This window comes from Crotalus tigris, unplaced genomic scaffold (genome assembly GCF_016545835.1).
Source record: "Crotalus tigris isolate CLP2741 ecotype Arizona unplaced genomic scaffold, ASM1654583v1 scf7180000024472.5447098, whole genome shotgun sequence".
Classification (NCBI taxonomy): domain Eukaryota; kingdom Metazoa; phylum Chordata; class Lepidosauria; order Squamata; family Viperidae; genus Crotalus; species Crotalus tigris.
Window position 1 is genome coordinate 3,861,700 of NW_024100643.1, and position 23,146 is coordinate 3,884,845.

General features: G+C 40.3%; 1 protein-coding gene across 3 annotated transcripts in view; it reads left to right on the plus strand.

The window, feature by feature from the left end:
- Window positions 1-23,146, plus strand: part of NGFR (nerve growth factor receptor) — a 262,216-nt gene that overhangs the window by 229,842 nt on the left and 9,228 nt on the right. For 2 of the 3 annotated variants that reach the window (XM_039333071.1, XM_039333069.1), the window contains exons 3-7: window positions 1,058-1,414; window positions 15,188-15,292; window positions 16,278-16,406; window positions 17,553-17,772; window positions 20,385-20,545. In XM_039333071.1, the coding sequence (XP_039189005.1) occupies window positions 1,132-1,414; window positions 15,188-15,292; window positions 16,278-16,406; window positions 17,553-17,772; window positions 20,385-20,545 (898 nt within the window). In that variant the 5' untranslated portion in view covers window positions 1,058-1,131. The remainder of the gene's footprint in view (window positions 1-1,057; window positions 1,415-15,187; window positions 15,293-16,277; window positions 16,407-17,552; window positions 17,773-20,384; window positions 20,546-23,146) is intronic. The other variant, XM_039333070.1, reaches the window with a different exon arrangement.

Sequence of the window (23,146 nt, forward strand, 5' to 3'; positions counted from 1 at the left end):
GCCTGATCTCTTTCAGTGCCCAACCCAAAATGGCCATGGAGGGCAAGCTTCAATGATCAGAAGAGGAAGAGCAGCAACAAGTATTCAAGGGTTGCTGAGTAGATCTTAGCACTTGACCTTGTCATCATCACCATAAAGGTTTATCAGGCTCAAACTGTATGGACTGGTTTTCTTTGGAAGTAGAAGTCTTATTTCCCCCCCCCTTTTTTTTTTTTAATCTTCTGGTAAAGCAGATGTGAGCAAGCTGAGTGTCTAAAACCCATTTTTGCATCTCTTTAAAACCATCTCCATTTGTGGTGTAAATGCTAAATTGTACAGTGTTTTCCAGTTTTTAGGTTAAAATTCATGTAAGTGACAAATAAGTAAGGCACAGTCATTTGGAAATTTGAGAGCATGTGATGGACCAAGAATGATTGCTTGGGCAGTGTGAAAAGCCATGGTGATGATGTTAGAGAAATAGTTACAAAGAAGTAAAGTTTAATAAAGTATAATTTCAGGCAAACTTACTGCATCTGTTTCCTGGCCTGGCCTGGCCTGGCCTGGCCTACCACAAAGTCTGATCGATCAATCACAAAATACCCATTTATAGAATATGAACTTGCTCCCAGGATGCATGCTTCTTTGGGACCTCACAACACCCCAGCAAACTTGATACTGATGATTGGTACTTTATTTTGCAGCATGCCAGACCTTGCTTTAATTTTTTATTTCAAGAATCATTTTTAGAAGGTCAACTTGACAGGCATTGTGAGAAGAGTCTAGATTGCCCAAGGGATCCACATTACTTCCTTGACATAAGCTCAAAAGAAAACAAACATCTTCCTCAATTTTACATGTGTAGTTTTGCCATCTATATGATGGAGCAATGATTGGTATCATTGCCCCATACATTTCAGCCCTTGACTTCCCCATAACCATTGTGCAGGCCTCCAGCTTCCTCAGAGTTGCACATATCTGGATGAAAGGAGCCCCCGATGGTCAAATGAAGTGTGCTCAATTCAGTCATTTCATAACCCACCACTCAGTTTACTCACTTTGACCTTCCAATGTTTTACAGGCATCAGCTATTCAGACACAGTGAGTGCCACCGAGCCCTGTAAGCCCTGTAAAGAGTGTGTGGGCCTGGAGAGCATGTCGGCTCCTTGTGTGGAATCGGACAACACTATTTGCAAATGCATCTATGGCTTCTATCGGGATGAGAGCAATAAATGTAAAAAGTGCCGCATCTGTGAAATGGGCTTCGGGCTTGTCTTACCTTGTGTGGAAAATCAGAACACATTGTGTGAGAAATGCCCGGCAGGGACGTATTCCGATGACGCCAACTATGTAGACCCCTGTTTCCCCTGCACAGTGTGTGAGGAGGATGAGGTCATTGAGAAGGACTGTGCTGCAACTTCAGATGCCAAGTGCAGAGGTAATTATACATTTTTTAATGGGGGGGGGGAGAGATGGAGCTAACTAACTGTATAATCCAGCAGAAATCCTATCCCAATTTAGCAGATACCTAGAAACAGGCAACCAGCATTAGTGCTTTAAGCAATGAGGTAGGGATGGGGGTTCAGCAAAATGTTCTTTAGATAATGTTCTTGATTTTTTCCCTCCCACGTTGTCTTGGTTTTCTCCCAGTACAGACCTGATCTCCCCCCTCTTTCTTTTTTTACAGTTAAGGAAAGGAACATGTTGATTTGTTCTTTTCTTTTTCTTACTGTTTGAACCTCCCAAAAACAAAACCAAGAGTAGAGCCATTTGGAATTGTCAGCTTCAAGGAGATTCTGATGACCCCCAGTGGGAGGATGGAGCTATCCAGTGGGTGAGCCAGATCAAAACTAGTTTAAGATAAAGAACCTTAAGAAAAGAAGCAGCCACCGGGCTTTGCTGCCCCCCACAAGCAATAGCTGAGCAAGCACTCATGTCACTAGATTGAGTTTCTCTCAATGGTGAGGTGGTTCTTTTTCTTTCTATTGCTTAGCAATTATTTCTAAATGAATTTCAGTATTTTTTTATTGAGAAAAATGTGTGATTTGTGCAAAATCTACGCCCCCCTTTGCTGACTTTCTCATAATGATACTTTTACTCCTAATATGATCTCCATCCAAGCCCAAGCCCATCCTGCCAGCTCAGCTCTTTTTGTACATTTAAAAGGTCTCAAAAGGGGCACCTGTAACCATAGAAATGGAATTGAAGATGTTCTATGTATTTATTGCAATTTTTAACCTGCTTTTGTTATTTTTAGAAATAGTGGTGAATATACCTAATAGTCCTTCTTCCTCCTATTTTTCCCACAACAACAGTCTTTCATGCCAAAGGTGGGACTAGAATTCACAGTATCCTGGTTTCTAGGCCAGCATCTTAAGTAGTATTAGAATTCCTGAGCATGTGAGATCTTGATATGCATGTGCATACGAAGAAGGTTGAGAATGGTGCTGTAAAGTGAAATAGCTTAAGGACCACACAGTATTGAGCAACTCCTTTCTTCCTCTATATACCGCATTCATGCTGTAATGAATAGCATGAGAATATTTGCAGGAGAATTAGCAGGAGAATATTTGCAAGGAACCTCTTAGTGAAATCATGAATTTTATTCAATATTGTGCTAATGCTTCTCCTTTGAGGAACGCAAAGCAAGTTAACAGCCCCTCATGTCTTTTGTTCCTGATTCTTCAAAAATTCACTCTCAAGTTTATATTTCAACTGGATAAACAAATCAAACTAGAAGTGGAAACATACTGTGTAGTTGCATAAATGCAAATATATGTAGCCAATGACATGCCCAATTCCACCTCCACTGATGAGAGGTGGCTATGATTACAATTTTCCATTGATAATGTTATTTTTTTTAATATGTTCATGAAGCTAAATCATATCCCTTTCCCAATCCCTCCTTCCCAGCATGGTCATCTTTCTTTTCCTAAAATATACTGAAATAAACAAAAACAAAATCACTCAGGATGCATTCCTCTTTTTGTGGACTTCCCAAATAGTTCCATGTTAACTATCAAAATAAGAACATGGTGGTTTGTGTCATTAGGATGCTGGGGTGGAGGTTGGCAAGCCTGCATTTGAGACCAAGTGTTTCTGGGGCTCAGGGTTGAACTTCCATCCTTCACTCCAGCTCCTGCTGGGGACATGAAAGAAATCCCCAACTAGGAGAAAAGTGATGTCACCAGCTAATCCTTTCAACCCAGAAGCCCCTCAGTGCTTCTGACACAAGTGCAAACTATCCAAATTTTTCTCTCCTGGGCAGAAGATGAAGCCCATCTTTTGACACAGAACACAGAAGCAGATAAGTTCATTTTTCCTGTGACTGATAACACACAAAAAGAAATCAACCTGCTCTCTTCTTAATTCCTAAGTATGTCTTGATCTGCAAAAGTTAACAGTTCTATGGCATGAAGATAAACAAGATCTCCTGCTATTCTTCTGCCAGGGAAATGGCAAACTGTACTGTAAAACATAATAATCTGGTGTAGTTCTGAACTTAGCATTCAGTGCCAGCGTTATAATTAGAGGACTGTTTAGAACAGGGATATCAAACTGCTGGCCTGTGGGCCAGATGCGTCATGAGGAAATCGTGCCCACCCCATTGCTGGCAATGGGGAAAAAGTTCCTATACATCGTGCGATGTCATGTGACGTCGCAAGTTTAACATGTCTGGTTTAGATGCATATTCTTAAAAGACTTCCCCCATTTGATTGGGCCTGCCATCATTACTCCTGCACATCTTTCCTTGTTGGTCCAACCTCTATCATCACTTGAGTCATAGGATAAGACTAATAGAGACATGTCTGCCTCCTCCTCCTCCTCATGTCTGTGCTTGTCTATGTCAAGCAAACAACTGGCAATAGCATGGAGAAGATTTGGGCTTAATCAACAATGAAATATGGATGGTGGGCTCAGGCATGGACCTGACTGTATAGATTTTGTGCTGGTCCTCCTACCAATCCCACTTTCCCCTTTTTTTCTCAACCATTGGAAAAGAGTCTATATATTAAATGTCACTATACCCATCTTCTGCCTAATCTTAGCTGTATCAATTATCTAATGCTTGCTTATTAAGTCATTAGAATATTTATTTGATGTGTTTTATTTCTCATAGTGGAAAGCAGAAATTTGACAGTATAATACAGGACATGGAAACCAATCTCTTTTGCTTGGCAACATTTCTATCAAAAAAAAAAAAACAATTCCAATATGAGATTGATTTCTTGTCATCTCAAGCCTTCACACATGGCTCACTTTGCAGAATAGTAGCAAGTAGAGTTATTATCAAAGTACAGATATCTGTATATTTTATTTATGGAAGAAAGGGCAACGGGAAATGGGTAGGGGTGATTTGCAGAAAAGCATAACAAGGGGAAATGGCTTATAAATGTCTCTTCAAGGTATCCCATTCTTCAGCTTTATTTTGAGGCTGTAGAAGTTGGATGCAATAAAACAGACACAAGACAAACAAACAGAATATAAAGATAACCACCCATTACATTCACACTTGTGCTAAGCTATAGTGTGGTTTAACTGTTTGTAATTCAGTGTCTGAACTCAGCCATTGTGGTTTTGATATCCCAGTTTAGGGTGAACTGAGCCAATTGTGGTCTATCCAGTAAAGCATGGTTAAACCGAAGAGTTTTAAGTTTGAGCTGTGGGGGAAAAATCAAAGCTGACTTAAAGAAACAAAACAAAATTACAGTTCTATGCCCACTACTGTATCTGAGAATAAAACAAATGTGTTTATATGATAAATGCCAGAACTGATGTGATTTGATTTGCAAGCTGGCTCTGATCCTAGCTGAACAACAGAGTTCCTGGATCGTCTTCAACAAGCTTAACCTTTCAGTTTTTGTTATATTGAGCTCTTTTTCAAGATTGGCTACAAAGGTTTCTGGCATTCCAACTTCACTGATTCAGATGCAACCACTCCAATCAGAGAAAATGTGATCTAGAGCAGTGGTTCTCAACCTTTTTAATGCCGCGACCCCCAACTGATTGTAAGTCGAGGACTACTCAACTGGTGCAGCACCGTTTGCAGAATGGGACTTTTGGCGGGCTCAGCAGGGCAGAGACAGCCTGGATAATTCCTATTGGCTTTTGAAAGCCAATAGAATTAGACTCTATTCAAGAGAGTCTATTCTATTGGCTTTCAAAAGCCAGTAGAATAAAAGGAGTAGCCCAGCTAAGGAAAAGGGCGGACTGCATTGTTTGGCGACCCCCGTGAAATGGTCGTTCGACCCCAAATGGGGCCCTGACCCAGAGGTTGAGAACCACTGATCTAAAGAGATAGAAAATCTTGTCCCCTGCCCACTTTCTCTTTCCCCTTCTCTTCCTTCACAGCAGGTATTGACAATATGACTCTGCAGGCTAGCACTCAGGGTAACAGTGGGACCCAAACTTATTAAAAGTAATTTTTTTTTAAAAAAGGCTAAAATCTTTTTATATAATGAAGTAAATAAACAAAAAGAAAATACAAATACAGCTATACAACAATATCATCAGTATTTATTAAACTGTATAACTTCAAAAATAAGAATAAGAATAAAAAAAGGAGGAAGAAAAAAAATTGGGGCTAAAAAAATAAATTGTAAATAGAACAGCTCCAAAAATTGACCATTTTTCTCAAAAGTCTAACGGATTTTTAACACAATTTGTTTACTTATTTATCTATTGAATGTCTATTTCATTTTCATTTTGTCTTATAATGACTTACAGCAGTTAGAATGTCTAAGGTAAATATAACAATAATGTAGCGTGACATGAGCAATCCTGCTGATTTTAGTTCCAAATGCAACAATAAAACTAAGCAGTATGAATTGTTACTCTAACTTTTGAACTCTAGCTTACTCCAAGAGTAAGCTAAATAAAATAACTATGGTTTATTGAAAATATTCTCAGGTGTCCTGTATACACAAACATTTTTGTTGTTTTAATCTCATTTTAAGATCATAAAAGATTGATTTCACATTATTTGCAGTGATCTTCTATGGATTTAAAAAGACGAGGCAACATGCCTATTTATGTGATGCATAAATAACATGCCTGTTAATAAATAACATGCTTGTTAATAAATAACATGCACAGGCCCGTTATTTATGTGATGCATAAATATAACATATATCAATTTCATCATTTTTCTTCAGCTTTTTATAAAAATGGGGGTTTGGCCCAAGAGCCACTATTAATTCTTCCAAAACCTCTAATTACTTATAATTTCTGAGACAGTGATAGCATCTGGACTAAATAAACCAAATAACAGATGATTAAACTAAATACACTGCCAAGAACATTCTGAGTTCAACAAAACTTGTTTTTTAAATTTTATGTTAAACCAGCTTCCTTGAAACTAAGGTGATCCTGGTTAATTATATTGTGACAAAGCCAGTTTATCACAGGCATTGATTAAGATGCTTAATTTACGTTTTTGAGGGGTAAACAAGTCAACATGATGTCTGCAACCAAGTAATTTTCATCTGTACTTTGTAACATTAAATGTAGATATTGAAGATATTAAATGTGGATATTGAAATAAATACAAACAAGGTTCTCAGTATTAGCCAGAATTTCAATGTGTTCAAATAAAAAATCTTGACTGAATTAAAGAAGAGTTGAAGTTCCTATAGCCAAAACCCAAAGCTGGATTAAATGCTAATGATAATATTGAAAGAATTAAACCTACCTCTCTCTGTTTGTTTGTTTGTACCCTGCCTTTATTATTTTTACAAATATTTCAAGCAGTGAACATATTTAATGGAACAGATAGTTGTCATTTGTCCAATGAAGACCCTTCAGAAAAATCTATTTGGTCAATTCTTTCATTTTTTTAAATGTGTCCAGTTTGTTGAAATCAGTATGTTATATCATGGTTTGGAGAAAGTCCTTAAACTGTAGTTTTCCAGTTTAGATATCATAGGATACTCAGGCCACACTAAGTACTGTACTTTGTGAAATTGATTATAAACAGAGGCCCACAAGATTGGACAGTCTTTCCTCTAGGTTGGTTATAAGGAGGATTCTGAGAAACGACTCACTCAAAATATATTGAGCTTTATATTCAGAACAGTTTTACAAAATACTTGGAGTTTCTTCTTTTCATTCCTATACTATTACTTCTCTTCTTTGTTTTTTTTTTGTGTGTATGTGAGCTAGCAAGATAAGCACACTTATGCTTATGCACACTCTTGCTTATGCACACTCTTGCTTATGTTGGTTCTTTCTTTTTATTTTTTAGATTTTTTTTAAAAAAATCCTGCCTTTATTATTTTTGTAAATAACTCAGGATGGCAAACATATATTGTTGCGTACTTCGTTCGCATGCGAATGATAAAGACACATAGCGATGCTGAACAACTTTTTATTCTCCTTCTAACAACAACCAAGTGAATACAAAAGGCTTGCAGGCCTTTTTATATGGCCAGAAACCCGGACAATGACAACCAATAGGAACAGAGCATTTTCGCGCCTTGCACATGCACGCAAGGCCGGCGCCGCTCTGTCTGGTCCCGGGCAGCTTTTGGAATGCCCAGGACCAATGCAACATCCCTGAGCCTGCTTTTGCAGGCTCAGGACACAACACCCCTCCCCCCTAGATGGAACATACTTTGCATACACTCATGTACATCATGCATTGGGAAGAGTGGCATACAGTTGCATTATTCAGGCAAACTCTCTTCAATATTAATTCAATAAATGTATCCGAAATAAAATAATAATAATACAAAATAATCTACCCACGAGTTACTCCCGTTATTCAGGGGCCTCATGAACAGGAACCTCATGATTTGACAGCAACTTTACAAAGTCTCTCAGAAGTTTGGGTGAGCACTTGGCCTGCTGCGACCTTCTAGGGCCTGGAGATATTGCCTGGCCCACTTGCTTGCCTACCAAGCTAGGCAGGCCAGGGCATTGCTACCCTAAATCCCTAGGTGACCCTGGTGAGGGTGCCTGGCCTACCTGCTCACCTACCAGGCTAGGCAGGCCAGGACTTTGCTGCCCTGAATACCCGGTTGACCCGCCCTGCTGCTGGCTGGCTGGACCCTCTAAGTTCAAGCCAGCATACCTTGGAGGGGTGGAAGTCCCCAAGTCCACAATGGACCCCTCTTGGGAACACTGTCCCTTGAGCCCAAGGCCAGCAGATGGAGAGGGCTGGGTAGCGATAGTGCCCCAGTACTCTGTGGCCCCCAAGCATGTGCCAGAGGTGCCAAAGTCAGGAGTCGCCTCCATAGCAACCTCCTTTGCTGGTGACTTCCTTTTGGGAGCAATTGTGGAATTAGGCAAGCGCCCCTGATGGAATTCCTTTTCTCTTGTTGCTTGTGATTTGTGTGGATGCCCCTGGTCAGTCTCCCTATCTGGAGCACTATCTGACATATGTGAATACTGTGGATACCCCCAGTGTGATTCCCTGTCTGGAGTAATTATGGATGTGTGGGATGACCCCCTCTCCAGTGAATTCCTGTTTGGAGCACTTGCAGAACCTTGGGATGAATCCCAAACAGCCTCAGTAGCAGCTAGTGAGGGCCTCTTAGGCCTGGGAAACTGTGACCCAGAATGCATATTATGGTCTTCCTCCCCCCCCCCCCGAGCAGAGCCAGGAGCGGAAAGGTGAGAGTCCAGTCTCCAACACAGTTGGTCTATGTGTCTACGAAGAACGCGGCCATCACCCAAGGCAACTTCGTATGACAATGGCCCAGTCACCTTGCAGATCACAACTGTGACCCAGAGATGTCCAGGCCCATAGTTTCTTGCCCAAACTGGATCACCCACCTGGAGTCTCCTAGGTGCCCGCAGTTGCGATACCTGTGAAGCCACCTGGTCCAGTTTAGTGATGAGGCAGCGACCCCAGCGGAGTTCAGCAGGGCTCTTCCCTGTGGCTGTGCATGGTGTGGTGCGGTGTGCAAGAAGGAAATCTGCTAACCTGTAATGCCAGTTACCGTAAGTCAGTTTCTTGAGGGTATCTTTGGTGGTGTGCACCATTCTCTCTTCCAATCCATTGGAAGATGGGTGGAAGGGAGCCGATGTTGCATGTCAGATCTGGTTGGCCTGAAGGAAAGTCTGGAACTCAGAAGAGGTAAATTGAGGGCCATTATTTGAAACCAGAACATCTGGGAAACCGTGTGATGCAAAAATTCCTCTCAACACCTGGATGATCCTGGCAGTAGTAGTGGAGGAACCAGGAACAACCTTTAGCCACTTGGAATGGCTATCAACAACAACCAGGAAGAATTGCCCCTGAAAGGGCCCAGCATAATCTATATGCACCCTAGACCATGGGGTTTAAGTTTCCTCTCACCTATGTACTGGTGCCTGGGGCATTTCAGGCCAAGACTGTTGGCACACTTGGCACCCGTGCACCTGGGCCTCGATGGCTTGATCGAGCCCAGGCCACCAAAGATGGCTGCGCACAAGCGCTTTCATCCTGACTATACCAGGATGTCCCTCATGCAGAGAGATCAAGATTCTAGACCTCAATGAGGTTGGGGTCACTACCCTGCTACCCCATAACAGGGAACCCTTGAAAGTGGAAAACTCATGCTTCTTGTGCCAGAAGCTTTGGAACTCAGTATCTGGGCACTTGTCAGGCCATCCTGACAACACCCATGTCAGCACGCGTTTAAGCGTGTGATCAGTGGCAGTTTCTGCAGCCACATCCCTAGCATTGAGGGAAGACTTAGGCAACTCCTCAATGGAAAGAATATTAATGACTGGAGCAGAATCTGGCTCTAATTGGTTCAGATGTAATCTGCTCAGGCCATCTGCATGACCCATTTCTTTTCCTGGTTTGTGAACTAATGTGTAGTCATATGCTGACAGGAAAATGGACCATCTCAGCATACAAGGAGAGATGATATGTGGGGTCTGTTTGTTAGTGGTAAACAAACCCAGCAGAGGCTTATGGTCAGTATAAACCATGAAATGGCGGCCATATAAGAAATCATGAAATTTCTTAATGCCAGCCACTATGGCCAAGGCTTCTCTGTCAATTTGAGCGTAATTTCGCTCTGCAGAAGACAGAGTCCTTGAGTAATAGGCCACAGGGACCTGTGTCCCATCAAGCTTCAGATGGCTAAGTACAGCTCCCACCCCATAAGGAGATGCATCGCATGCGATGCAAACAGGCAGTTGCTCATTGAAATGCACTAAAACAGCATTAGAAGTGAGCAAGGCTTTAACCTCATTGACGCTCTTGTCATGGACTTTAGTCCACTGCCACGGAGCCTGCTTGCCTAACAGCATGTGTAATGGCTCTGCCACTGCAGCTTTATGTGGGAGAAATGCATGGTAAAAATTTAATAGCCCCAAGAAGGCTTGCAGCTCACTCTTAGACTTAGGAATTGGGGCCTGCTGGATAGCTTGCAATTTAGTTTCAGCAGGGTGAATGCCTTGAGCATCAATCCTGAATCCTAAGAATTCAGTAGAAATGACTCCTATCTTACATTTATCTTTCTTTAGTTTAAGGCCTGCTTTTCGAAAACAAAGCAAGACAGCCCTTAATCTTTCTGCTAAATTTTGAGATGACTCCCCAGCAATGAGGACATCATCAAAGTAGGGACAGACCCCAGGAATAGCTCGAAGTGTGCTCTCCATGTCTCTTGACCTTGAAGGCCCTGCTGTGAGTTACAATAGTCTGGGCCTCAGCAGCTGCCTCATCAACAGGTAGCTGTTGATAGGCCTGTGCCAGGTCAAGCCTCACAAAAATGCACCCCCCCCTTGAGGGAGGCCAAAATGTGACTTACCACAGGCACTGGATAAGTGTGCTGTTGCAGCACCTTATTCAGTGTGCACTTATAGTCTGCACATATATGTATGTCCCCATCAGCCTTTAGAGGCGTTACTATGGGAGCTTCCCATGGACTAGAATCCACAGGTTCTAGAATGCCCTGCTGGAACAATTTGTCCAGCTCAGCATCAATCTTGCCTTTGACGATAAAAGGTACTCTCCTAGGCTTAACCCTGATGGGCATGGTGGTTGGGTCTAACTGTAGCGAAATTGGAGGCCCCGTGTAGGATCCTAGCTATGAACTAAACACATCTGCAAACTCCTTGCAGACTTCTGCAAGGTTCAACATTTGCAAATGGTGCAGCCCAGTTACCTGGATTCCCAGAGCCTCGAACCAATCGAGTCCAATAAGACTCGTATGTTCACCCTCAACAACCACCACATCTAGGGGACCTTCAAAATCCTTATGCTGTACTCTAAGGGTGGCCTTCCCCTTAACACACACCATAGAATTCTGAAAATCAGTAAGTATTAGATTCGATGGCCTGAGTTTAACTCAAAGGCTACTGCTGCTGCATATTCTTTTGAATGTGTTAATTGAAATAATTGAGAGAGCGAACCCAGTGTCCAACTCCATTGATAGGGGAACCCCTTGCAACCTTACGTTAATGGAAAATTTCTTCTTAAGGGGCTTGTGTGTTCCTGTCCTCAAAATACTCCTGCGTGATGCACAGAAACCCACCCTATGTTGGCTGGGGACCCTGGTACCTTTCAGAAGCAATTCTTCATGAGGTTGGACCTTCTGGCGACCCAAACAGACTGATGCAATGTGGCCTTGCCTGCCACACACCCTGCAAATGGCGGAGCAGAACCTGCAGTCAGCTCGCTTGTGGCGTCCTCCGCACCCGAAGCATTGAAGAGATGCTGGGGCCTTGTCCAGACATTCCTTCTGCCTCCTTTCAGCTGGCTGGTGAAGTCTGTCCACCTCCTCTTCAGGATCCGTTTCTGATCCTTCTCGAGCATCCTCTTGATGGACGGTCGCTGTGTCTGGACAGTTCCTGGTGAGCCGTAAGGCCTTCACAGCCCCGCCAGCTGCTTCCTCAGTTGCCACCTCTCGTAGTGCGTCTTGGAACGAGACATCTTGTTTTGCAAAAATCTTCTGTTGTAAGTCTCTGCTCCTCAAACCGCATACGAAGCGATCTCGCAGCCTCTCTTCCAGATCCTTGAACTGGCTGCTTGCCTTAAGGCCGCAATAAAGTCCACAGCAGATTCACCCAGCCTTTGGTCTCTCTGCTCGAATGCGTGCCTCCAAGCAATAACAAATAACTTTGGCTGGAAGTGTTCCTTCAACATTTTCTTCAAGTCAGCATATGTCACTGACTCCAGAGGTGCAGGGCCCACCAGATTCTCTGCAATGTCAAGAACTTCCTGTCCACAGGCACATAAAAGAGTTGCAGCCTTCAGGCCATCTTCTCTAATCTGATTTACTCTGAAGTAATTCTCTACCCGTGCTATGTAGGAATTCCATCTCTCTGGGTGTGAGACATCGAAATCAGACAAGCGACCAATCTTTGACATCACACAGTTTATGACCTTCACCACTCGCTCCTTTGCAAACTGCTGTTTGGGAAAAAGGTCCTTTAGCCGAGCTCACCCTCCAGCGACGCTATAGTGGCAGGCTGGGATGCTGATTCAGACGCCGTCTTCCCCTTTTCAGGATTTCCTGGGTAAGTTGTTAAATCTTTTCTGTCAGCTTGCAAAGGATCTCATCCTCGTCGCCAGTGTTGCGTACTTTGTTCGTGTGTGAATGATGAAGATACATGGCGATGCTGAACAACTCTTTATTCTCCTTCTAACAACAACCAAGCGAATGCAAAAGGCTCGCAGGCCTTCTTATATGGCCAGAAACCTGGACAGTGACAACCAATAGGAACAGAGTGTTTTCGTGCCTTGCGCATGCGCACAAGGCCGGCACCACTCTGTCTGGTCCTGGGCAGCTTTTGGAATGCCTGGGACCAATGCAACATCCCGAGCCTGCTTTTGCAGGCTCAGGACACAATATATATGATACCCTTCCTCTTTTCCCCACATCTCTGTCAAGTGAGTTGGGCTGAGAAAGAGTGACTGGCCCAAAGACATCCAGCATCTTTCATGCCTAAAGCGGGACTAGAATTCACAGTCTCCTGGCTTCTTACCTAGTGTGTTTTAATCACTAGACCAAACTGGTTCTCTTTAAGCTAGGATTGTTACACCAAAGCCAGTACTGTATGTTATTAATTTGCATATTTGACTGTTCTATGGAATTCCTGCTCTCATAAGGTTTGATGGTAGAGATTTATTTATGTACTAATATAGTATATAGCAATAAAGGTGGAGGAATTTACAAGAATAACTGGGACAGCGTCTTTCGTCATATGTAGATATTTAAGCCAAGCATGGCAGAATTGTAGAAAATTGGAACAAAGAACTTCCAAAGGATACCACAATCAACCCAGTAGCAACAAAAGTAACTTTCAAACCAGAAAATAGCAAATAATGGGTGTTCTTTACCTGTTAGAAGAAGAGAAGAAAATGCTGGCCTCTAGCCAATGGCTAGAAAGATAATGGCCGGAACATATTGCCTGAAGATGAGTCAGGAGTCAGTATTGCTCTGACGTCAGCTGTTTCCAGGCGGGGAAAAATTGTGCAGGCTGCAGGGCAGAAGGTACAATTGTTCCCTCAGGCATGGCTAAATTTCATAAGAGCCACTCAAAGGGGAGCAGCAGCCTGCAGTTGGATAGGAAACTCCTCTCTCTGTGTGACATTTGGGTTTCTTCTTTGGAATAAAACAATCAAAAGGCAGATCTTGCCCCATCCAGACACCCACATAATATTAGATGGACAAAAGGTGCCAGAAAGGATATTATGGGACAGATTTTTTTTCCTTTTCTTTCTCAAAACCTCCATCACATTTAGAACCAGTACAGCAGGTTTTCTCATTCTTGGCAACTTTGAGATATATAGACTTCAACTGTCAGAATTCCCAGCCACAAAGTTGCCAAGGTTGAGAAACACTTCTTTACAGATTATCTGGAAAAGAAGGAACAAATTTCAGAAGATATTGTGTGGGATTTCTGACTTTCTAAGGACCACCAATCTTGTTTTGAATCTGACCAGTTAATATGATTTACCAGCGAGGTTTCCACAGGGACTAAGCATCAGAAATGTTGAGAAAGAGTTTTCTACTTCCTCCAGCACTATGATTGCTTACCTTTCTCTTAAGAAAAACAAGCACATCTTGACCTTTAAAATTGTTCCCTGTATTTTATTAGTGTAATGGTTTTGGAATAGTTTCACTCTGTGATTTGATATATATATATATATATATATATATATATACATATATATATATATATATATATATATATATATATATATATATATATATATATATGTTTAAAATAAAATGAGCACCAAGGTTTTATATATATATATATATATATATATATATATATATATATATATATATATATATATATATATATATATATATAGGTTTTCGCGGGTATTTGTATGTAGGTCTTTGGTTGTTCGGGTTTTCTCCGCGTAAAATTGGAAGTGTCTTGGTGACGTTTCGACGAAGTCCCATTCGTCATCTTCAGGCTGGTGTTTTCAGCTTCGTGCTTTGAGCAGCACGGGAGAAAAAACCCAAACAACCAAAGACCTACATATATATATATATATATATATATATATATATATATATATATATATATATATATATGTGGGTCTTTGGTTATTCGGGTTTTCTCCCACGTAAAATTGGAAGTGTCTTGGCGACATTTCGACGAAGTCCCATTCGTCATCTTCAGGCTGGTGTTTTCAGATTCGTGCTTCGAGCAGCTGCTTTGCTGCTCGAAGCACGAAGCTGAAAACACCAGCCTGAAGATGACGAATGGGACTTCATCGAAACGTCGCCAAGACACTTCCAATTTTACGTGGGAGAAAACCCGAATAACCAAAGACCTACATACAAACACCGCGAAAACCTCAGAAAAATATATATATATATATATATATATATATATATATATATATATATATATATATATATATATACATATATATATTGTTACTAAGTGATTTATTAGTGTAGGAGGGAAAAAAGTGATCTGTTCAGAATATTCCTTATATGGCAGTCTGTAAGTATTACAAATTAAAAGGCTGGACATCAACTTACTTAAGACCATAAAGCAAACTGTGTAGCAAAATGAGAATCCTTCACATCTGCCACTGCTTCAGCCTGCTTTCTGAAATAGTGTCACATGTCTGACCTTCTCATCTACTTTTTCTTGCAAGAATTATGCTGTGGTGAAAATTTCTGTGTATTCATATCTGCTTCATTTCTTAAACTTTTAGTTAAATTGTGATTCATTTCTAAACTTCCCAGTTGCCACACTTTCTCATTCTCTTTTACTAAGTTATTCCTGGTTTTCTTGGCAGCAATTAATCCAAGATTTGCGATGACAACCAAAGACCCGATGGATTCCTATACCAGCAATATAAATATAGATGCAAATACAGATGTAATCGTAGATGTGGAACACGGTACCTTGTTTTCCCTTTTTTATACTGCTGAAATAGTTCCTTGTTTGCTCAATTGGTCTAATTCCCATAAGGACCTTACTTGACTGCATGAAATAAATAAAACCACAGACTAAAACAACATTTTGGAACCATTCAGAGAAGTATTGTTCCAAACATTTTCTGGAGGGAAGCCATTGATGTAAAATTACTAACAATGATCAGAGTTAGACTCATCACTTTAGGGTGACTTCTCTCCTATCTTTGTGGGTAGTTCCAACTGGGGCAATAGAAAGGAAGCTCACTGCTACTAGTAGGTGCCAGAGAACTCAGAATTCTCCCCCTGCTTTACAGAACTCTCCCCTTGTTGCACTGACACTACAGTAGTAGTGGCTTCTGGTCCAATTAAAAGTGCTGGTTATTACTTTTTAAACTGTACCGAAATATAACACAGGGATATATCAGGCAACATCTTGTCAATCTTGAATCTGCCTGTCTGGTTCTTACATCAAGAGAGGGTTATTGAGAATTCTCTTCCTCAAGAAGTGACATGAACCATGAGACAGGTGGCACCTTCTTAATAGAGGCCTGCATTTTTTAATCTTTTCCTGAAGTTATATATGATTCCTATCACTCTTATATTTCATAAGCAAGAAAAATCAATCCCTCTTCAACAAACCTCTGGCCCTGGTTGACTGTGGGTATCTACCATAGGAACTTTGCTAAATTAATGATTACATTGTCTTGATGTTTTCATTTCTTTCATTTTTATTCTATTATCAGTGGTTCATTCTCCAGAGTCCTTCCAGATTGGAGCAGCTATAAGCCTTGTTAAATAAACAAAATTCTTTTGAGGGAATTACATTGTTTCAGCAAAGATGGGGTGGGAACTTTTGATCATGTTCACACTTGCTTAATTACTGAAATGTTAATTAAGTGATACATTCCTAATTGTCTCACAGTTTTTCACTCTCTTTTGTTAAATTCTTCCTCCTTGTTTCCTTGGCAGCAACTAATCCACAATTTGCTGTGGCAACGAAGACCCTGACGGATTCCAATACCAGTGATGCAGACCCAGATGCATTCATAGACCCAGATGTAGTTATAGACCCAGATGCAGTCATAGATGTAGAACATGGTATCTTGTTGTCTTTTCCTTACATTGCTGAAATAGTTCCTAATTTGCTTAGTTGGTCTCACTCCAACAAAGATCCTACTGAAACCCTTAACTGCATAAAATGGTTAAGACCACAGACTAAAACAATATTTCTGAGCCCTCAGGGAATTATTATTCTCAAGCATTTTGGAGGGAAGCCATACAAGTATAACTAACTGTTATAGCTTTATTTGCAGGTAATATAATATGATGTGATTGCAAGTACTAACGAATCAGTGACCTCGTTTGGAGCCAAAAAGAGAACTTCTTTAAATTCCCAGTATAGAAATGTTCCTCCAGCTTTATTTTATTCTAGATTTTTAGAATGCTTATGATAAATATGGATATAATGTATTTTCTAGCCCATAAGGATATAAGAATGATTAAGAAATTTTGACATGAAGTTGATCACTAAATATCTGCAAATTCAGGCAAAAAATATCCAGATTAGTAAAGAAAAACATTTGTATATTTCTGTTTCATATAAAAAAGGTATCTAGGCCCCAAGGGAATTTTACATCTTTCAAAAAGCCAAACATTTTGATTAATGAACTGCCCTTATAAAATCAATCAATGAATTGTTTTTCAACTTTAAGTAAAGTTGGAGAATATGGAGTGACCTAATTATCCAGCATTATTCAAGACTGATTAAAACTGCATTCCAATATCTACTTACTAGTGGTTAAACCCATAGGGCTTACTTATAAGGAGACATTATATTAGTATATGCTCTAATTAATATTTGCATATTATACAAAGCTCTGATTTTCTATATAGACATGAATCTGTATTGCTCTTATAGTAGTTTAGATTGTTATCCACCACCATCGTGGTAAAAGTAACATTTTCTTCTCTCTCTCTTTTCCCTACAACAAATCTGTGAGATAGGCTGGATAGTGAAAGGTCCAAAGTCACTCAGAAAGATTCTGTGGCTAAATATAAATTTGAATCTGAGTAGATTTGAATCTAGGTTCCCCAGCACTGTCCAACATCTGAATTATTGGCTTTTAGATCACTAATATTAAAGATACAACATATATGCCAAGGAAAAATAGATTAACCTAAATGTAACCTCATCTTTTGCATATTGTACTCCACAATTATTCATCTGTTTCCTTACCTTTCCAGGTTTTTACCCAGGGACTCCCAAAAGTCCTTTTCCTATTACAAATTCTTCAGAGATTCTGGATATTTTGGAGACCACTGTAGTGAGCACTACAATGACCACAATTATGGGCAGCTCCCAGCCTGTCATTCGAAGTGGGACAGCTGATAACCTCATCCCTGTCTACTGCTCCATTTTGGCAGCTGTGGTTGTGGGTCTGGTGGCATATATTGCCTTCAAGAGGTAAGTAGTCAGAGACAGTCTGGAAGACAAGTGTGCAGGAGGAGTGTTGTGATATATGAACAGTGACAGGTGGTGCCTAAGGTTGATCTCGCTCACTGACTAGATATCCTTCAGTTGTTCGAACTATTTCTTGTACCTGTTCTAAGGATGTAATTTTGGCTGACTGTGGTAAAACATAGTCATGATTGAGCACATTTTGCAGTTAAAACTATAAATCCCAGCATTACCAGTGGTAATATGATGGTTTGCATGCAATTCTCATTTTCCTTTCAAGGAAATAGTGTGTAAAAATAGCCATATCATTGACTATGCTTGAACAGTCTTCTAGGGCCTAAATACTGTTGCATTCCTTCAACCCCTTTGCAAGCAGGGGAGACTAAGAGGGAAAGTAGAAAAAGGTAGCAGCTGAAAAGGAAGCCGCTTCATGAGTATACGCTTACAACACATGCGCAACATTTTTCATGCTGTACGCAGACCATATTTGACTTTTAAATGTAATTCCTGGAACACTCTCAAGAAAGTAAATGGGGATAGGATGCAAATTAATTTGATTTATTTTCATATGATGATTATTCTTATTTTAATAATTTCTAATAAGCATCTTTTGGTGGAGCTCAGGGGCCATGTCTCTGGCATGCAACAGAGAAGAATGGAACCATTCTCTGCTCCCATCCCTCTTTTACCATATTTCACACCCTTCCCTTAAGTGATAGGCATCTTTATAAAGCCAAATAGATGTACTTCAATAATTTCAGAGCTGGCCATAAGCAATTCTTGAGTGACAAGGATGAGCATCCTGTGGAAACAATTGTTCAGGATTGAAATTTCTAAGTTGCTGTTATTAGAAATTAGATCCTTCTTAATGCCAATCCAGGAACATCTTGTCTCTAAGATTACCAACTTTTAAGTGACCATAAAAGAATGGGAAGATGATAATGATTGTATCCATGCTATGAATGATTATTTCTGGCTGATTGCAATAGCTCAAGTGGTTGATAAAGGCATAGAAGCATTATAGACATTACTCTCTCTTTTTTTGCAAGAATGCTGCTGGTTTCTGTAATAAGATAAAATCCATTATCTTATATTTCAAGCTTTATAAAATAAGCTCACTAAATATAAAATATTCTGCTTTTAGAAAGCAAGTTGTCTTGGGTTAAATTGGAAAGCATTTCTTAATGTGTAACCCAAAGATCCCATGTTCCTGCCACTTCTCCTTTCCATTGATGCCTACTGTACTTCCTTCGCAAAGAATAAGAGTTGAAAGTAATAAGAAACATATGATTGCTTTACCTTGTAATCAGCAACATATGGACTGGGCCTAGGAAAAGATTAAGAAAAAGCAAATAGGAAATAAGAAAGTAGATCAGTTGTGAATCCAAGTCCATCCTTTCTCCCATCCTCCACTTCAAATACCTTGAATCATCAATGTTAGATGACATCATTACTATATGCGTACATATTCTTGAATCTCTTTATCTCTTTAGGAGCTCATTGACCCAATTCCAAGCTCTTATAAAAATGGCTTCTTGCTCTCCTGGGTACCCTAGTTGTGCTCAGCTCTTACTTAGCAAGCATCTTAGTATTGATGGGTCCTCCAGATTTTGATGGGCTCCAAATCCCATGGTTCCTTACCACTTGTCATATTTGTCAGGGCAGATGATGATGATGATGATGATGATGAAGAAGAAGAAGTTGGAAGAGACCTTGGAGGTCTTTGGGTCCAACCCCCTGCTCAGGCAGGAAACCCTATACCATTTCAGAACAAATGGCTGTCCAGTCTCTTCTTAAAAACTTCCAGTGTTGGAGCATTCACAACTTGTGGAGGCAGGTTGTTCCACTGATTAATTGTTCTAACTGTTAGGAAATTTCTCCTTAGTTCTAGGTTGGTTGTCTCCTTGGTTAATTTCCATTCATTGCTTCTTGTCCTGCCTTCAGGCGCCTTGGAGAATAGCTTTACTCCCTCTTCTTTGTGGCAGCCCCTGAGATATTGGAACACTGCTATCTTGTCCCTCCTCATCCTTCTCTTCATTAAACTAGACATACCCAATTCCAGCAACTGTTCCTTATATGTTTTAGCCTCCAGTCCCCTAATCATCTTTGTTGTTCTTCTCTGTACTCTTTCTAGAGTCTCAACATCTTTTTTACATTGTGGCGACCAAAACAGGATGCAGTATTCCAAGTGTGGCCTTACCAAGACATTGTAAAGTGGTATTAATATTTCTTGATTCTATTCCTCTGTTAATGCAGCATAGCACTGTGTTGGCTTTTTTGCCAGCTGCAGCACTCTGCTGACTCATATTTGATTGTCTACTAGGACCACTAGGTTTAGTAATGCCTCACATCTGCCCCATTTTAAGCATAACCCTATGAATTCACATTCAGTGTTGGCAATTGAAGTGACTTTCAGGAGCTAATATAAATGAAAACACCCTTATCTGGATTGGCAACTAATCCGTTAGAGTGAAAGTTCTGTCTGGGCACACTCCAAACTTCATGATGTGTAGAAAGGAATTAATTCTTAGTGACCCTGCTAATTTTATAGTTTACCCCATGGGTCAGAAGAAAGAATAGGTATCCTTCACTCAACTGTCAAACATTTTCACCTCTAGGTGGAACAGCTGCAAACAGAACAAACAAGGTGCTAACAACCGTCCTGTCAACCAGACGCCTTCCCCAGAAGGAGAGAAACTTCATAGTGACAGTGGCATCTCAGTTGACAGCCAAAGCCTCCACGATCAACAACCACCAACACAAACAGCATCTCTACAAGGCAAGAGGAGGGGTCAAGTTGAAGCTGGGAGGGGAAGAAACCAAAGAGCAGGAATGCGATTCAGAAAGAAAGGAAACCACTGATTATCAAAAGATACTGTAGCCCTGGCAGACACCAAGAGGACAGTTAATCCAAGAACCATCTACTTTCTAGATCACATCCCTCTGGTTACTTGTCCTGTGAACAAACCAATCCCAACTATAGTTTGCCCCAGGCAGATAGCAAGCATATACAAGTTTTTATTGATGCCAACTATAACTAACAAATCAAGTAAAATTACAATGGGGAAATAAGCAAGGTAGGGCAAATGGCTTTATTCCTCTGCTTTCAAGTTTCACATTTTTTTCCCAAAAATATCAGATTTAGTGTTTTTTCATTTCATTGTTTTGGAGGGGGGCACGTATGTCAAGTTAAATTTATTACTCTGGAAATTTTAATTTTTAGTTTGTAGTAAAATTTGTGTGCTTTGTGGTGCACATTGCTCTAAACGTTTTTTGTTATCTATTTTACTTATATACACAGGTTTTACAAATAATTAACTAGTATGGTAGATAATTAGTAATATAATATCATTTTGTATATAATTCATGAATATATGTATTTGTGGTTAGACTTTTCTCTAACATATATCTCTTTCAATTGTAGTTTTCAGAGATTTGAAAATTTGGGGTATCTCATTTTTGATCTATATTTTGTTTTAAAAGTACAAAATCTGATCAAGTTGCTTTCAAAGATAAAGCTAAACACACTTGTCACCCTTTCTTGGAAAGAAAGCTGGTCTTCTTGCTACTTTATAGATATTAATATTAATTAAAAGTGTGGAAAATTATTAGTTTCCCAAGAAATACTGTAGGACAGTGTTTGCTTGATGATGAACTTAGACTCAGTTTTCAGTCCCAGGACATAGTTTGAAAAAATCCATTGTTGTTTTTTTAGTGCTTTCAAGTCAGTGTTGACTCCTGGCAACTGCTGGGACAAGTTCCTGCCGTCTTTTTGGAAAGGTTTTTTAGAGGTTTGCCCAGTGGTGGGATTCAGCCAGTTCGTACCAATTCGGCAGAACCGGTAGCTAATTTTTTGTTGCCCAGATTCAGAATGGAGCAGCATTCACACAGAGAACCAGTTGTTCATATATTTGAATCCCACCACTGGGTTTGCCACTGGTTCCTTCCTAGGACTGAGAAAGAGTGACTGACTCCAGGTCACCCAACTGGCTTTGTGCCTAAGGCAGGACTAGAACTCATGGTCTCCCAGGTTCTGACCTAATTCCTTAACCACTATACCAAACTGAGTCTCTTGCCCATATTCTATCATGTTTCAAAATATTTATACTAGTAGTTTAAGTCCAGATGAAATACAAATAGTTGCAGAATAGAAACAACAGCTATCAAAACTGCACTTCTTTTGTTTCCTACACTAAAAGTCAAGATAATTTTCATTCCAGATGAATGAATTTCTGTGCAGTTGGCATGAAAACTAGTTTGCTTCTATTAGGCAAATAGGTATGGTCACTAAAACCATATTTTGCCTAGTAATTGGGAGACATTTTTATACCTAAGGACATAAAACTAAATTATTCTTGTAAAAATTATGTCAACTCTCATTCTACTTCCTCTATACTTCATCATAAATGGATTATTTTGGGATAAAAACTTGGAATTTTTTAAAAAGATAAACTCAAGGGTTTTACAGCCAGTATCATGATTAGGGGCATAAACCATTCACATCATACTTTTTTAAAAACCTCACAGTTTAGGAAAAATAAAGCATGCAGCAGAAGCTCTGGTGATGTAGTGGTTAGAATGCAGTACTGCAGGCAAACTCTGCCTATAGCCTGGGGTTCGATTCTGACTGGCTCAAGGTTGACTCAGCCTTCCATCCTTCCAAGATCTGTAAAACAAAGACCCAGACTGTTGGGGGTAACAAAAACTGCATGGAGACCTGAACTTAACTGGGCTTAAACGGCCTTTCAAAATTCTCCAACATACTCATGAGTGGAGGAACTTGGTAGATCATTTCTTTGAGTTTCTCTAAGTCAGTGTTTCTCAACCTTGACAATTTTAAGGCATGTGGACTTCAATTCCCAGAATTCCACAGCCAGCATTGCTGGATGTGGAATTCTGGGAGTTGAAGTCCACATGCCTTAAAATTGTCAAGGTTGAGAAACACTGCTCTAAGTGAACTCTCCTGCAAAGGATAGGATTCCCATTCTGTGAAGACAAGAACATCACTCTTGAAAAAGCCACATGAAAAGAACTTTGGCCTGAGCTTTATACTTGGTTTGAGGTATGAGAAGCCAAAGAGGCTGGAGAAATGCATTTAAACCCAGCCCTCAGTCACTTCTTAGCTAAGAAGCTCAAGAACACCACAATCTTTTGTTCTTTGAACTTCCCTGGGCCTGATTCTGGGTTTTCACAGGCAGTCGTGTCTTCTTTTTCTGCTCTCCACATGTTCAGCTGGGAGGCCTGAAGATAAGTTAAACAAGGATTATTTTAAATGTCATAGCTCTCCATGCCATCCGGAGTCCCAGAACACACAGCAAGCTGCATTATATTCCACAGAAGGCTGTCTGTCAGGCTAAATGGCTGGAGCTTAGAAAGAGCT